This window comes from Perognathus longimembris, chromosome 20 (assembly GCF_023159225.1).
Source record: "Perognathus longimembris pacificus isolate PPM17 chromosome 20, ASM2315922v1, whole genome shotgun sequence".
Classification (NCBI taxonomy): Eukaryota; Metazoa; Chordata; class Mammalia; order Rodentia; family Heteromyidae; genus Perognathus; species Perognathus longimembris.
In genome coordinates, this window is record NC_063180.1 from 25,917,361 (window position 1) to 25,933,896 (window position 16,536).

The window sequence follows — 16,536 nt, forward strand, 5'->3', positions numbered from 1 at the left end:
GTACCCAGCCACCCCCTCGGGGTGGGCGGGAGATGGGCCCCTTTAGGGCCTTGAGGGCCCTTGCGCTGGCGCTGGCGCTGTCGGTGCAGGTGCAGTCCCCTGGCTGGAGGCGCTGCGGCATGACCAAGTGTCTGCGACCGGTCTCTGCTTCGACGCGAGCTGGTGCGGAAGTGACGTTAAGATACCCTGCGACTGGGTGACGGCGCACCGGAAGTGATGACCACCGGCAGCTTTGCTGGCGGAGGCCCAGCGCAGTGCGCTGGGCGGGGCGCGAGATCACTTCCGGTTCCGGTCCGTCTCCTTCGGTTGCTTCCCGTCCGCTCGGCGGCTCCCCTCCCCCGCCCGGCTCTCCGCGCCCCTCCCGGGCGCCGGGGCGGCGGGGCCGTCGGCGTGCGGCCCGCCGTGTGTCCGCGCCTGCGCCGGGGCGCGCCTTCGCCGCCCGCAGCCCGACGCGCGCCCCGCGACACCGAGGCCGAGCGGGGGCTGGGGCTGGCCGTCATGACTCCTCGGAGCTCGGCGTGAGCGGGCCGAGGTGAGCGCGGGCCGGGAAGCGGGGCTCCGGCCGGGAGTCTGGCCCACTTTGGCCGGTCCTGGGCCTGGCGCGCACGGGCTCCGGTCGGGCTCTGTTCTGGGTGTCCGGATTTTCAGCTTGGGGTCACTTATGGCTGTCTGTGCCAGGTCGGCTACTTGCCGGTGTATTTTTTCAGGTCTGTCCGTCTGTCAGCGTGTGTATGTATGTGAATTCTTCTCTGGTCTTTCCATCTGTCAACATCTCCATGCCCCGCGGGCCTCCGTTAGCAGCTTGGTGTTGCTCTTCTCCCGAGTCTGGGTGTTTTTACAAAAGGATTTGAAATTAGCATTTTTTTCTGCCATGGGTTTCCTTCTTTCTGCCTGTCAGGATCTTGATCATGTCTTTCCCGGGTCTCTTCATTACCTGAGTCCCTTCTGCCTTTGGTGCATACACACACACACACTCACAACATCCTGCCCCTACATCTACAGTTTTGTACCCAGACTTATCCCCTCCAATCTCACAGTTCCTTCCCAAGAATCTCTTGCATTATCTAGGATCTACTTCCTTCCTCCAGAATTCCAAGTCTCCATAGCCTTGGTCATGGAATCAGAGCTCTTGCTACATGCTGTGGCATTTGACAGGTACTTCTGTCTCCAAACCTTAATTTTGAAGTCTTTAAGTAGAAGTATTCATAGTTCCTACATCTTAGGGTTTCTGTGCATACTAATTGAGGCTGTGCACGAAAAATGCCTAACAGTGCCTGGCACTTAGGAAGTTTGTAATTACTGGGAGCTCTGGTTCTTATTATTATTTAAGAGTTGTGTTTCATTCAACATTTGGTACCCATCATTTGTGTTAACCTTAGAGGGTTTTGCCATATCATTTGTATTCTGTCTACTAATCCTCTTTGAGTCTGTTTAATTAGAAAAGCACATTCATTCTAAAGGCTGACATTTTAAGTTTTGATGTACTAGATGTATGTTTTCTTCTAACATATTTGAAGTGAGTACTTGGTATTAAGATAGCACATCCTTGATCCCACCCTTCTGGAAAAGTTCTGTTTTTCCCTGATAATATTAGCAGCCCATGTTGTTGAGTGCCTACTATCTTTGGGGCACAGAGCCAAGCACTTTATGTACTCATTTTATTTAATCAACAAGCTTGCCAGGTTGGAATTCTTTTAATTTCAAAGTTGAGCAAACTGAACCCCAAGGAAGTTTACTTTGCTGGTAGCTGATGTGGCCAGAATTTTAATCTAAATTTCATTTTCTTTCTCCTTCTATTTTATTTTTTTTGCCTTTCATTTCTTGGTCCCACGCCTCAAGTGTCTGTTTTGTTTTGTTCTGTTTTAGGACTCTGCAATCTCAAGATCTTTCTACATTTCCCTGTCAGTGTCTTGTCTTCTGTCTTTGTGTTATTGCCCTCTGGGGAGCCCCCTCTGCCCAAATTTCTTATTGCTTTCCATCTCTGTGGATCCTTTCTTTTTCTTTTCCCTCCCTCCCTCCCTCCCTCCCTCCCTCCCTCCCTCCCTCCCTCCCTCCCTCCCTCCCTCCTTCCCTCCCTCCCTCCCTCCCCCCTTCCCTCCCTCTCTCCTTCCCTCTCCCCTCTCCTCCCTCTCTCCCTGTCTTTTTTGCTGGTTCTGGGACTTGAACTCAGGGCCTGGGCTCTCTCCCTGAGTCTCTGTGCTCAAGGCAAGTGCTCTACCAGTTGAGCCACAGCACCTCTTTTGGCTTTTTCTGCTCATATGGTACTGAGGAATCAAACCAAGGACTTTGTGCATGCTAGGCAAGCACTCTACCACTAAGCCACATTCCCAGCCTCTCTGTGTCTCTTTCTGTACTAGTCACATTATTGTTTGTTTATTTACTTATTTATTTTTGTCCTGGTGTATCTGGCTAAGCCTGTCTTGGAACCTTGAGTACTTTTTCACCTAGTTAATGCCTATCTTCAGATGCCTGGTCATTGCCCTGAATTGCCAATAGAGGGCAGCCTTCTCATTCACTTACATCTCCCTCAGGTTTAGATCCTGGTAGGACTCAGTAAATCTCCTGTGCAGAGTAATGCAGAGCCTACTCTGGCTCCAGTTGTGAAATGTGTGTCTGAACAAGGGGGTTAGCTGTGTCTGTATTCTCCTGTGTAAGGTGGCTGTGAGTCATGGAATTGTAAGGATTAATTGAATTAATGTATATAAAGCACTCAGAAGATGCCAGGCACGAGGTAAGCACTTGCTGCAATCATCAGTCTTTGCCTGACCCCCCCCCCCCAATCTTCTGTTTTTGTTTTTGTTTTTCCTCATCATCTGGTCTCACATGAATTATTTGGTTCATTTGGAAGCATATATTTTATCTTTCTGCTGGGCTTCAGTTTGTGTTTGCTTTGCTATTCCTGGTGTAACATTGGCTGCATTATGTAGCCTCCAGAACCCAGTGTCCACACGCAGTGTTAAATGAGATAATGTTGGCCTCATGCTTAGTAAGCTCCTGGCACACTGTTGAGACTTGTCTGGGAGGCTGTTGTATTCCTTATCTCTCCCTTGAGCCTTGGGCTTCCCTCACAGCCCTTGGGACACCTCCCCTCAGGCCCACCTCCCACCCCCTCACTGTCATGGGAGGGCCCATGTTTCCCTGCCTTAGCCTTTCCTCTGCCTCTTCTCCCAGTTCCGTGTGTGCTGGGGATTGGACCCAAAGCCTTATTCATGCTAGGTAAGCACTCTACCACCTAGCTACATTTTCAGCCCCTGGTTTGTTTTTTAGGACAAGGTCTTGCTTTGTAGCACCACCTGGACTGGAACTCATAATCCTGCTCCCTCCCAATTCCCCAGTGCAAGGATTACAGGTGTGCACCACCATTTCTGGCCCTCTTGTGTCCTTGTCCTGCTATGGATTTCTACCACCTCTATTCCTGTTCTAGAAATCTTTTCTGCCCTCCTTTCTCCACTTCCTTTAACATTCATTGAATGCTTTTTCCGGGCCAGTTTCTCTAAAGGGAAAAGCCAAGTACAGATGAATGTTGTTTCTAACCCTTTGGGACTCATGGGGTTGACTTTAGCCACAGAATCAGACAAATGGATTTAAAGTCATGAGGGCCACAGAGTCAAGCATAGGGGCCCCTGGGAACAGTGACCTTGACTTGAGTGAAGATTGGGACATTTAAGTGGAGCCCTGAGGGCAAGTAGAAATCCCTGGCCAGGAAGGAAGAAGAATTGTGAGCAAGTCAGAAGGTCTTGTGACATTTCTCCTAGCCTTTATGGGACGCCTTCTGTATACCAGGCCCTCTCAGTTGTTTGGATTATTGTACAGACTCCCATATGTCAGCAGAGAAAATGGAAGGGCAGAGGTCTGTGACCTGCTCAGATTGGCCTGTCTAGGAAGTAGCTGAGTTGGGGTGTGGCCCAGTCTTTCCCACCCAAGTCTGACTTGCCACTGCACATTATGCCTCGCTGAGCACATGCCCTGGCAGGAAGAGGCAGACATGTTTGAGGAACTGAAAGCTGGACAGGGAAACTTTCAGAAGCTAACAAGAGACCGAGCCCTCTGGGCCCCTCCAAGGGGTACAGGGAGCCTCAGGAGAGGTCAGAGCTCTGGCAAACCTGTGTCTGTTTTCTGTTTCTAAGGGCCATCTTTCCCCCTCAGATGCGGTGATCCTCCAGCACCTGCCGCGGCCTCCCTGCAGGTCGCCTCATCTCCACGCTCCAGTGGGCCTGAGACCCCAACGCCATCCCAGGCACCATGTCGACCTCGTCACTGCGGCGGCAGATGAAGAATATCGTGCATAACTACTCGGAGGCAGAGATCAAGGTCCGAGAGGCCACAAGCAATGACCCCTGGGGCCCATCAAGCTCCCTCATGTCAGAGATCGCCGATCTCACCTACAACGTTGTGGCCTTCTCTGAGATCATGAGCATGATCTGGAAGCGGCTCAATGACCACGGCAAGAACTGGCGCCATGTCTACAAGGTCAGCACCTTGGGGTGGTTCCTTGTGACTTGTAGGCCTTGCCTAGGGACCCCTCCCATTTCCTAGAGGAGTGAGAATTGTCCTTTCACATAAAATCTGTTGTCCGTTGAAAGCAACAACTGGGCCTCTCATTCAAATATGAGAATGCTCCAGTGCCTTATGTAAAATGGCCTAGGTAGTATTTGCTTATAACCTTTTCAGGGATGGGGGTGGGGTGAGGAGGGTGTGCATGTGTGTATGTGCAGTCACACATCAGTACTAGGCTTGAACGCAGGGCTTAGATGTTGTTCTTAGCTTTTTTTGCTCAGGTCTGGTGCTCTACCACTTGAGCCACAGCTCCATTTCCAGCTTTATTGAGGGTTAATTGGAGATTAAGAGTCTCATGGATGTTCCTGCCCAGGCTGGCTTTGAACTGCTGTCCTCAGATCCCAGGCTTCTTGTGTAGCTAGGATGACCGGTGTGAGCCATTAGCACTGGGCTCCCAAAGAATTTTCATTCAGGGAGATTCAAGCATGTGATACTAATCTGTTTTCTATGCATGGGTGGTTGTACATTCAAGCTCTGCAGGCCCTCTTGGGCCTGTAGGGCATGTCCCTTCCTGGTGTCCACTTGTTACTTGGCTTGGAGAAACTGAGTAGCCTTTGAAGGCCATCCAAAGTAGATGGTGTTTCTTATTCTTTTACCTAGATGATCCCAAAGCTATCTATCATCTAGTTCAGGACTAGGCACAGGTGAGAGGCTTCTTGACCTGGGTGAGAGTATCAGCTGATTGCTGTCAATTTATCTGACTTGTTGGGAAAGGCAGAGCCCTTGGGACAGAGAGATTGAGCAGGCTACTGCTCCAGGAGGTCAGGGGAGGGTAGTGAGGAAGAGTAGCTCTGGGGAACCTTTGATTGACAGGATCATCAAGTGTGTTGACTGCAGTGGTGATTATATGCCCTGCAGTAGGATTGTGAGAGCTCAGACTATAATACTAGTGGGTTTGGTCTGACTCTGTAATTTAAAGCAGAGAAAGGACCCTTCCCCTATCAGAATGTAAAAGATTGGTTGGGGCTGGGATTGTGGCTTAGAGGTAGAGTGCTCGCCTTGCATGCACGAAGCCCTGGATTCGATTCCTCGGCACCACCTACACAGGAAAAGCTAGAAGTGGCACTGTGGCTCTGAGGTAGAGTGCTGGCCTTGAGCAAAAAGAAGCCAAGGACAGTGATCAGGCCCTGAGTCCAAGCCCCAGGACAGGCAAAAAAAAAAAAAAAAAAAAAAAAAAAGATTGGTTGTGTTTTCCTTTTGTAAGTGCACAGTATTCCACAGCAATGGATTGCTTGTTACTTACTAAACTAGTTCCCTTATTCATGTTCCGAAGTGACTTGAAGTGTGTTGCTTGAAGTGTGAAGTGTGCAAGATGGCATTACTATCCTTGCGGCTCAGAGAGTGGGTTTCCAGTTTCGCTGCTGCTCCAAGGATTGGAGGCCTGGCATTTCCCCTTTGGGTTACTCTCTTCCCCATGTTTCAGCACAGGGCCAAGAGCATGGCTTGGGGGGCAGGTGACTGAGTTAGGGCACTACTCCTGAGTCTGTGGGGCACAGACTGGTTCACCCTCCACAGAAAGATTGTGCTTCAGACTCGGCCCTGGGGGGTGAGCATAGGAGCTGTGCTGCACTGATGATCTCTTGCTATGGAGGCTTGTGCTGAGGCTCAGCATGCACAGGACGAGGCATCCACTCTCAGGGACCCAGCCAGGGCTCTGGGCTGGGTCTCCTGGCCTGGTTGGTCTTGGAGACTTCCTACCAGAGCTCTGCTGCTCTGAGGTGAAGACACTGAGGCCCAGAGGTGGAGCTTTTATCCATAAGGCCTGCTATCAGGTCTAGTGATTTGATCTCTTGGCCTCTGTGTTGATACTTGTAGCAGTTTTGTTTTGTTTTGAATTGCCTCATTCTGAATTTGCTACTGTTTCTTTTTTTGTTGGTTGTTAAGGCTTGAACTCTGGGCTTGGGCACTGTCTACCAACTTTTCAGCTCAAGGCTAGCGCTCTATCACTTGAGCCACAGTGCTACTTCTGGTTTTTTGGTGGTTAATTGGAGATAAGAGTCTCAAGGACTTTCCTGCCCTGGCTGGCTTTGAACTATGATCCTCAGATCTCAGCCTCCTTAGTAGCTAGGATGACAGGCATGAGCCACTGGCGCCCAGCTAAAACTCACCATTTGGCTTTTTTCAGGGCCTGGGCACTGTCCTTGAGCTTCTTTAGCTCAAGGCTAGCACTCTACCACTTGAGCCATGGCACCACTTTGGCTTTTTCTATTTTTGTGGTACTGAGGAATTGAACCCAGGGCTTCATGCATGCTAGACAAGCACTTTACCACTAAGCCATGTTCCCAGCCGCTACAGCTTCTATATGTGTTTTACTATGGATCTACTTCCTGGTTCATGCTTTTAGCTATAACTCCAAAGTCCAGGGAGCGATGAAATGAAAAGTTGTTCATAATCCATTTGGTTGGGAATGAGGTGACTTCTTTTCTGTAGTGTGTGGCCCCATTCTGCACACCTGCCTCTCCAAGAGCTCTCTTGGCAGGTGTGTTCAGCTTTCCTGCTTTCATTCCAAAGGGCAAGGCTCTGGCCTGCCTCATGAGCGTGATGATGCATAGCAATGTTTGCTTTTTCCTTTCTCCTCTGAGAGTTAACACCTTTTGGACCAGTTAAAGACTAATCTATGATTTCAGATGTAACTACTCCTCATATGCCCCCAGAAAGACTTTACAGAGACAGATGTGATGGCCAGAGCTTGTCATCCCATAATCCTGCAGGCTGATACAGGAAGATGAGTTCACAACCAGCTTGGGCTACATAGCCAGATTCTGTCTCCAAAAAAAAGTTCTCTCAGAATCTAGATCAGGAGGGTACTGGTAGACCACAGCAGCATTTCCTGCAAAGTTCACCGTTCAGAGGCAACTGAGCTGTACTATTTGGCAACCCCTTCCCATTCTACGCCCCAGTGCCTGGATGTTTTATTGGTGGTAGGGATGCTGTGAAGCCCCCTTAGAGAGAGTCCAGGTCTGGCTGCCTTTGGCATTTCCCCTTCCAGGTGCCTGTCGTCCTCAGAGCAGTCCTGCAGTGCTGGCATGGCTTAGGATTTCAGAGGGGGAAGAGGCAGTTGGGTACCTGTAGGGTGCCTGACAAGTAGTTTGCCTGTTACTTTGGAGATCTCTCTCTCCACCACCCCACCACCCCTCTTGTCATAGGGTTTGAACTGAGGGCCTGGGTACTGTCCCTGAGCTCTTAGGCTCAAGGCTAGCACTCTACCACTTTGAGCCACAGCGCCACTTCCAGGTTTTGAGTGGTTAATTGGAGATAAGAGTCTCACAGGGACTTTTCTGCCTGGTCTGGCTTCAAACTGTGATCCTCAGATCTCAGCTTCCTGAGTAGCTAGGATTACAGGTGTGAGCCACTGGTGCCTGGTGTTTGGATTTCTTTTGAAGGACATGGAGCAGGCTTAGTGTTGGTGCATAATGCCCAGGTAAGCCTTGTGGTCATGCCATCTTTCTTTTTTTTTGTCCAGTCCTGGGGCTTGAACTCAGGGCCTGAGCACTGTCCCTGGATTCTTTTTGCTCAAAGCTAGCATTCTACCACTTGAGCCAGAGAGGCGCTTCTGGCTTTTTCTGTGTATGTGGTGTTGAGGAATCAAACCTAGGGCTTCCTGCATGTTAGGCAACCATTCTACCACGTAGCCACATTCTCACCCCAACCATCCACATTTTCATTCACACACATAAGAGAGTGGCAGGACCTCCCGTTGAGTTTTGAAGAGGCATGGCCTCTTGCTCCAGACCAGTTCAGTAGTATGTGTCACACCAAGTGTTGAGTACCACACATCGGTCTGGGGATGGTGACTTTGTCTTCTCCCCAGTAGCCCTTCCTACTCTCTTCTCTCAGCCCCTGGTGGCCTGTGTTCTCAGTCTCTGGATATTCATATTTGTGGACCACACCCAGCACAGGCCCTCTCTGCCGGCTTTTCCTCATGCTGTGCTATTGTTCCTCCCATTCCCTTCCCTGCTGCATTGTGCTGTGTGCATGGCAGGTCTTTTCCCACAGATGACACCATTAGTTGTGGGCCTTGAACCTGGCACTGCCCAGGGCCCAAATGTCTCCTGGCATTGCCTGGCCTTCTGTGGTGGTGCCCAGCATGACGCGTGTTTCCACCCGCAGGCCATGACACTGATGGAGTACCTCATCAAGACGGGCTCAGAGCGCGTGTCCCAGCAGTGCAAGGAGAACATGTATGCCGTGCAGACACTCAAGGACTTCCAGTATGTGGACCGGGATGGCAAGGACCAGGGCGTGAACGTGCGGGAGAAGGCCAAGCAGCTGGTAGCCCTGCTGCGGGACGAGGACCGGCTGCGGGAGGAGCGTGCCCATGCGCTCAAGACCAAGGAGAAGCTGGCACAGACTGCCACGGGTGAGTCTCCTCCCTTCTCTCGTGGCTGGGCCAGTGCCCACTTGCCCGCCTCACCTGCTGCCCTCTCCCCCCCTGCCCTCTCCCACCCATGCCCCTAGTGCCCTCAAGTTAGCTCACCCACAGTGTTTGCTGAATGCCTCTTCAGGGCTGTTCTAACCGGAGTTCTGTCTAGGTGCTTCATGTTTTGGGATGACTGTGAGCCCCTACCTGTAGATGTGGGGGCTGAGCAGTTGTTAAAGTCAGTTGGGTAGTGGGGGGGAAGGGGTTGTGGTAGGTAGAGGGGTGGGTGTAGGAGGGGCTGGCAGGTGGGACAGGCAGATGGCTGCTGCTGGGAGGGTTAGGCCACAGGGAGGGTTTGGTTTTGTTCTTATCTTGTATTTTAGCACAGGGTCCCACTATGTAGCCCTGGCTGTCATCAAACCCTGATCCACCTGTCTCTGCCTCCTGAGTGCTGGGATTACAGGTGTGCACCACCACGCCTAGCCGCATTACATTGATTTGTTATGTTTTTGTTTTTGTTTTTGTTCTTTGTCTCCCTCCCTCCCTCTGGCCCCTTCCTCTCCTGGGGGTTATACCTAGGGCCTTGTGCATGCTAGGCGAGTGCTACACCCAAGCCCTTAGCTTGCGTGCAGGGGGGCCAGCGACTGAGCATCTTCACCTTGCTGGCCTGCGGTCCCATGGCATGTGCTCAGCCTACTTGTTCCTCTACCTACGCCTTGTCTGCCTTGCTGCCTCTACCTGCTCTCTGCTCCTGCTGCCCTAGCCCCTTCCCCGCTCATCGGCCCTGTGCCCCACAAACACCCCTCATGGATTGTGCAGTTTGAATTTCATGTCATTTCTACATGCTTGACAGATTCTTCTTTGATTTTTCCCCCCCAGCCATTTAAAATGTAAAGGCTAGGCTTTGATTACGGGCCATAGTTGACTGGCTGCGGCGCTGAGGAAGGGCAGCAGGGTGTTTGTCCCCAAGGCCCCAGTGGGATAGGAAAGTTTGGGAGGCCTGGATTGCTGGCTTGGTGTCCTTATTTGCCCTTGAAGGGTGAAGTGGGGCCCTATGGGTGTTGCCAAGCTGAGGCTTGGCCTGGGCTGTGGTACCCAGCACACACCTGCTGGGGATTCCACACCAGGTCCAGCCTAGGGTTACCCTCACAGCACCTACGGGGTCCCAGAGGAGCTGAGGGCTGGGGCTTGGTGAGAGCCCTGTGCCAGGGGTGCAGTGGTTGGAAACCCTGGATACAAGGAATAGTGGCTCAGAGAATGTGGAGAGGGTAGAGTTGGGGTCAGTTTCTGCTCTGGGCGGGGCTGAGGCTGGGGCTGTGAACAGCCTGCCCTCTGCCTTCTGCCTGCTGGGGGAACAGGGACCATAGTCCTGGCAACCCTGTGGGCAGTGCCACAGCCTGGTGCTGTGTAGTAGGGGGATGGAGGGAGAAGATGCTGACGTAGAGGCTGCCCCTCCCCCCACCACCATGGTGTGGCCTTCCTGGGGCCCTGGCCCTTCCATCTCCTGTTCCATTTCTGGAACCAAGGGCTGCTTGTCCAACACTGCCCTTCTTGTAATGGGGCGTTGGCCCCTGTAGGTGACCCATGGTTCATCCCCTAAAGTACAGCTGCTTCTTGCCAGAGCTGCTCTTCCAAGAGCCTCCTTCCTCTGGCCCTGGGGCAGACCTGAGGCCTGGACCTTGTGCTCTGTAGCAGCCTGGCCCATCCCGTGGGTGGGGCCGCCCTTTACCCTCCTTGCCTCCATGCTTAGCCTTCAGAGGCCTTGGGGGGGGTCACACACAGAAGCCCCTGGATTCATTGGTGGCTCGCACTCTTCCCCCCAGCCTCCTCAGCAGCTGTGGGCTCGGGCCCCCCCCCTGAGGCGGAGCAGGCCTGGCCGCAGAGCAGTGGCGAGGAGGAGCTTCAGCTCCAGCTGGCCCTGGCCATGAGCAAAGAGGAAGCCGACCAGGTACCAGGCGCGCGGCAGTCACTCCAGGGGTTGACTTTGTTCTGCCATCCTGTCTCCATGCCTCTCCCGACTCACCTACCTGCTCCTCTCGCTGCCCGCATCCTCCCTTTGGACCTTGTTCTGTCTCTCCTCTCTGGCTCTTTCTGGTCATCTGACCTTGCCACTTTCCCCCTTTCTGGCCTGCCCCTTGGCTTTGGGTGCTCAGTTTCTCTGCCTGCCTCTCACTGGTTTGGGGAAATCAGTGCCCCTCTCTTTTTTGGCCCTGTCCAGCCCCGCCTCTGTGCCCGTCCTCCCATACACTCTTGTCCCTTTCTTGGCCTTCCTGTGACTCTGGCCATCCCTGCCCCTGCCCCCCCTCACACTCTCTCTCCCCCAGCCCCCGTCCTGCGGCCCTGAGGACGACGTCCAGCTCCAGCTGGCCCTTAGTTTGAGCCGAGAGGAGCATGATAAGGTCAGAGCGGCTTCCCCCGCCCTTTGCAGCTCCCTGTCCAGTTGCCCTTTCTCCAGTGCCTCCCCCACCACTGGTGTGCGCCCAAAGCCTTCAGTCCACAGCAGCTGCAGCTGTGGGATCTTTTTCAAACACCACTGGGGTGCACGCCCTTCTGAGGTGGACCTGCAGGATTGCAGGTTCCCAGTGCAGAGAGTGCTCCCGAAGGCTTGCCAGGGCGGCCTGGGGGCTCCCCCACTCCTTCCCAGACCATACAGGCCTCCCTCCCACTCCTGTTCCTTCCCTCCCCCACTCCATCCCTCTCTCTCCCCCTCCCCCCTCAGGTGTCCACTCCCATTCCATACGTTGTCCACATCCTGTGTTAAGTTTTCAGTTACATCGCCAGGGTTAGGAGGATGGTAGGGGAGGATGGGCCAGGCCTTCTAGGCTCAGGTGCCACATCTGCCTGTGGCTCCTGTTTTGACCCCTGCCCTGGCTGGCTACCTTTGTGTCCTACAGGAAGAACGGATCCGCCGAGGGGATGACCTGAGGCTGCAGATGGCCATAGAGGAGAGCAAGAGGGAGACTGGGGGCAAGGAGGAGGTGAGCGGTGGCTCCACCTATTCCCTGGGTCACTGGCTCCACAGTGTCCCCTGTGGTTGGAGGTGACCTGGCCCTGTGAGTGCTAGGCCAGAGCACTGCCCTGGCCCCAGTGGTGAAGGGCAAGGGCCCAGGTAGTCACCAGGCCTGACAGACCATAGTAGCACAGGGCCCATCTGTCCCGTTGTCTCTGGCACCTGGAGAGAGTGGCACCCACACCACACCTTGGCTTGTCCCTGCCCTGGCCGCCCTGCCTGAGACAGGCAGAGTACAGTGAGTCAGCCATTCTATTCGGCAGCTGCTTTGAAAACCTTCCCGAAACCGCCCGCTTCCTCATCCCTGTTTCTTCCTGTGCATGGCTCTGTGGGTGCTACACTTCACTTGGGCCCTTCTCTTTCTTCTGTCAGGGCTGAGTCTCCTCAGGCCTGGAGCCACAGTGGCCTCACCTCCAGCTTCCCCCTGTGGTCTCTTCCAGCCCCTGTTGTGTCCTAAATGTCTGCACAGTCCCATAGACTTTGCCATCACCCCTATGGGTGGCCAAGCCTCTGGGGCCGAGTCTGTGCACTTTCCTTGCTGTGTAGCCATGCCTGCTCGGGCTGGCTCCACCCACCCCTTTCTCCCTTGGCTGCCTCTGCTGGTTCTCTAGCTGAGGCTGCTCACTTGGGGACGAGTGGATGTGAGATGGGGGTTCTGGCAGGCCGGCTCGAGGTGCATGCCAACTCAGGGACCACCAGCAATGCTGGGGGCCTGCTGTGTGATGGTCACACAGTGTGGGGTGGGCTTCAGGAGAGGTTGACGAGGGGGCCTGGCAGGGCTTCCCAAGGAGGCAGGGATTGGGGAGGCTGAGGTGTGGGAGGTGCTGCTGGCCAGGGCAGGGCTGGGCCTGTCCTCATAGGACTTGGTCAGAGCACCTGTAGCAGGGATTTTTGTAGGGTCCTTCAGGTGCTGTGCAGGGAACGACAGTGGTGAGTGGTGGGAGAGGTAGATGGAGAGGGCGGAAGATGCATGTGTGCGGCCTCTCTGTAGCTGTCTCTGTGTGCCTCTTCTTCCTCCTCCTCTCTCCACAGTCATCTCTCATGGATCTTGCCGACGTCTTCACGGCCCCAGCCCCTCCTCCAGCCTCAACCTCTGACCCCTGGGGAGGCCCAGCACCAATGGCTGCTGCTGTTCCCGCAGCTGCCCCTGCCTCAGACCCCTGGGGGGGACCTGCTGTCCCCTCAGCTGCGGACCCCTGGGGTGGCCCGGCACCCACGCCCGCCTCTGGAGACCCGTGGAGGCCCACAGCCTCTGCAGGGTCTTCAGCGGATCCCTGGGGTGGGGCCCCAGGTCCTGCGGCTGGAGAGGGACCCACGGCAGACCCCTGGGGAAGCTCTGATGGTGAGCACAGCTGCTGCCTTGCAGCCCCGGGCCCTGCGATGCCCTCAGCTGGGCCAGGTGATCCGGCCAGGACAGTCTGAGTGGGACTAGGATATCTGTGGAGTCTGCCTGAGGAAGGGGAGTAGGTGGGGTGCTGGGAGAGGGCAGGGAGCAGGGCAGCACTGTGTGGAAAGGGGGCTCCAAAGAGAGCTGACTGGCAGTGCTAAGCATCCACACAGCTGGCGGCAGTGACCCCTGATGACCAGTTGGAAGCAGGCTGTGCTGCAGTCCCTCACGGGCCTCTCTCCTCACTCAGGTGGGGCCCCAGTCAGTGGACCCCCAGGTTCTGACCCCTGGGCACCCACACCGGCCTTCTCAGACCCCTGGGGTGGCTCCCCTGCCAAGCCCAGCACCAATGGCACTTCAGGTATGGGGTGGCTCTGTGGGCAAGTGCCGCCTGTGGGGCACTGTCCTGGTCCTGAAGACGGGAGGGAGGAGGGCAGGGCCAGGCGGCTACTGAGCAGGGACGCCTGCCCCCCACAGCAGCCAGTGGCTTCGACACCGAGCCTGATGAGTTCTCAGACTTTGACCGACTCCGCACGGCCCTGCCAACCTCTGGGAGTAGCACAGGTGAGCCACTCCTTGGTGCACCAGGAGCTTGCAGCCATTGCCTCTTGTCTCTGCCTCACTCCAGGCAGGAACACTGCAGGTAGCTGCAGTGGGATAGAATGTCCCTGGGGAAGGTGGCCAGCAGTGGGTCAGAGTTCCCTGAGGAGATTACACCTGTGCCTTCCCCTTCCCTGTGTCCTGGGGATCAGGGTCGGGTGCTGGGGATCGCCAGCATGCTGCCCTGTGTTGTGTTCCTTGCTTCCACGGTGTTGCCCTGTGTAGACCAGAACCCACCTGCTGATGGCAGTGAGTCCCAGCGCCTCTGCATCCTGTGCTGAACACAGGGCCTGGGCCCCCTTCGAGCTTGAACAGTCACATTTGCCCATAGGAATTGATGTCCATTTTGGTCACTTTTTTTTTTTTTTTGGCCAGTCCTGGGCCTTGGACTCAGGGCCTGAGCACTGTCCCTGGCTTCTTCCCGCTCAAGGCTAGCACTCTGCCACTTGAGCCACAGCGCCGCTTCTGGCCGTTTTTTTTTCTGTATATGTGGTGCTGGGGAATCGAACCCAGGGCCTCGTGTATCCGAGGCAGGCACTCTTGCCACTAGGCCATATCCCCAGACCCCATTTTGGTCACTTTTTAATAATTTTTCTGGAAGGCTGGCTGGTCTCTTGAGAGGCTGTCAGTCCAGATGTGTGCCTCTGCACCTGGCCTCTCATTTTTTTTTTTTTAATTAAGCCAACTTCTCTTGCGGTGCTAATTATGGTATAGAAGCAGATTTCTGTCCATTTCATTTAGCCCTGCAGGGAGAAAGTAGCCAGCACCTCCCCTCCTCCCTTGACTGGGATCCACTTAGGCTCACTGCTAAATCTACAGCTGCCATTCCTCTCAGTCCTTCTTCCCATCATGGGGGCGCACATTCTTTCAACATTAGAATTCTTAGCTCCATTGAGAAAGTTAGTGCTCAAGCCACCACATCAGCCGGCACTGCCATTTCCTCTGGCATAGAAGTCCTCCTGGGGCTGTGATGTCTCTGGGAGACATGCCTTGGACAGGAAGTGCCCTGCTTTCAGCAGCAGCTGCTTCTTGCCATGAATTTCCCCGAAGCCATCACATGCTCAGGTTGTCTGACGTCTGGATGAGGCCTATCCATGCCCCGACTCCCTGGGGGCCTGGGCACGGAACGCACCTTCGCTGTCCTCCCCTTGCTCCCTGGTGATCTCTGCCCGCCGAGCCTCTGAGCACATCCACATCCCGACTTCTTTCAGGGGAGCTGGAGTTGCTCGCGGGAGAGGTGCCTGCGCGTAGCCCTGGAGCATTCGACATGAGTGGGGTTGGGGGGTCTCTGGCTGAGGCTGTGGGGACACCCCCACCTGCCACCACCCCAGCCCCCACACCTCCTACACGGAAGACACCAGAGTCATTCCTGGGGCCCAACGCAGCCCTTGTCGACTTGGACTCATTGGTGAGCCGGCCGGGCCCTACACCACCAGGAGCCAAGGCATCCAACCCCTTCCTGCCAAGTGGTGAGTTTGGCCTTTGGGGTCCCGTGGCTGCGCGCTGAGGTCTCTCCTGTCTGTTCCTCTGAAGCAGGCAGCCAGGAGCCAGTGCTAACTGACCATTGTCCACATGCCATCTTCTCTCCTTGCAGGAGCCCCGGCCACCGGCCCCTCGGTCACCAATCCCTTCCAGCCAGCACCTCCTGCGTCGCTCACCCTGAACCAGCTCCGTCTCAGCCCTGTGCCCCCAGTCCCTGGAGCACCCCCCACTTATATCTCTCCCCTTGGTGGGGGCCCTGGCCTGCCCCCTATGATGCCCCCAGGGCCCCCAGCCCCCAACACTAACCCCTTCCTCCTATAATCCGGGGGGAGGGAGGCTGGGCCTGCTGGTTTCCCCATCCTGCTCCCTGGAGACCTTGCTCTCTGGGAGATGGGTATTGTGAGTGCATGTGAAATGGGGTCCCTCCCCCAGCGCCCTCCCCCTCCTGGGGCCCACTCACACTACGTCCTCTTACCGCATTCCCAGCCCTCCTCCCCAAGAAAAACTGGACACGGGGTGTGGGGGGAGCTGGCCAGAGGAGGACCTTTACCATGGCATTAGAAGGGGGAGGACAGGGTCTCCCCACCCATCCCCCCCAACCCTTCACCACCTCCCAAATCAGTGTTTGAGCCTTCTCGTTCTCTGCGCCCTTTGGTGAATCCTTGGTGATGATTTTGGCAACTTCGGGAATAAATGGCAATTCTCATGGGTGTGGCTCCCCCAAATCCCCATTTACCATTCCTGTGTCCCTCAGAAGGCTCTCCATGGGGGCCTGGCCTGGGCCACCTCACCTCTTGGCAACAGCTGAGACCCTGCCCCTCTGGGAGGCATTGCTCTTCCTGGACCTTCTCTGGGTGGGTAGTGGAGGTGGGGTGGGGCTGAGGTCTGAATGTGGGAGCCCTCTTGGGAGCTTCGGACAGAAGCTGGGTTCTGCAGACATGAGGTTCAGGTCTTTGCAGGGAAAAGTGGGGTGGCATTGGGATTTCTTACCGAGAGGTGGCATATACTCAACACAGGTGTCGAACAACTCCTCAGGCCCCTTGAGATTGGCCTCTGCCGCTGACCTGCAGGGCGGCCAGGTTCATGGGAGGGACGTGTGCAGAGTGACCCCGGTGAGCCAGATGCTCAGTGTCACGGGAG

General features: G+C 55.1%; 1 protein-coding gene across 3 annotated transcripts; it reads left to right on the forward strand.

Moving 5' to 3' along the window:
* Positions 1 to 294: 294 nt before the first annotated feature.
* Epn1 (epsin 1) lies at positions 295 to 16,104 on the forward strand. Of its 3 annotated transcripts, none has more exons than XM_048330117.1 (11): positions 295 to 532; positions 4,128 to 4,470; positions 8,668 to 8,917; positions 10,741 to 10,865; positions 11,242 to 11,316; positions 11,812 to 11,895; positions 12,960 to 13,269; positions 13,565 to 13,675; positions 13,792 to 13,878; positions 15,126 to 15,383; positions 15,509 to 16,104. In XM_048330117.1, exons 2-11 carry the CDS (start codon positions 4,243 to 4,245, stop codon positions 15,715 to 15,717), a joined length of 1,737 nt encoding a protein of 578 aa, XP_048186074.1. In that variant the 5' UTR covers positions 295 to 532; positions 4,128 to 4,242; the 3' UTR covers positions 15,718 to 16,104. The 3 variants fall into 3 exon arrangements, with proteins under 3 accessions (XP_048186074.1, XP_048186076.1, XP_048186075.1); XM_048330119.1 differs by having other exon boundaries at positions 13,795 to 13,878; XM_048330118.1 differs by having other exon boundaries at positions 4,147 to 4,470.
* The last annotated feature ends 432 nt before the right edge of the window (positions 16,105 to 16,536 follow it).

Bases quoted from the DNA above. Each gene is read 5' to 3' on its own strand.
- Epn1 (XM_048330117.1), top strand. From the start codon at position 4,243: ATGTCGACCTCGTCACTGCGGCGGCAGATGAAGAATATCGTGCATAAC. The intron at 4,471-8,667 runs GTCAGCACCTTG...TTCCACCCGCAG, and splicing joins ACTGGCGCCATGTCTACAAG to GCCATGACACTGATGGAGTA. The intron at 15,384-15,508 runs GTGAGTTTGGCC...CTCTCCTTGCAG, and splicing joins CAACCCCTTCCTGCCAAGTG to GAGCCCCGGCCACCGGCCCC.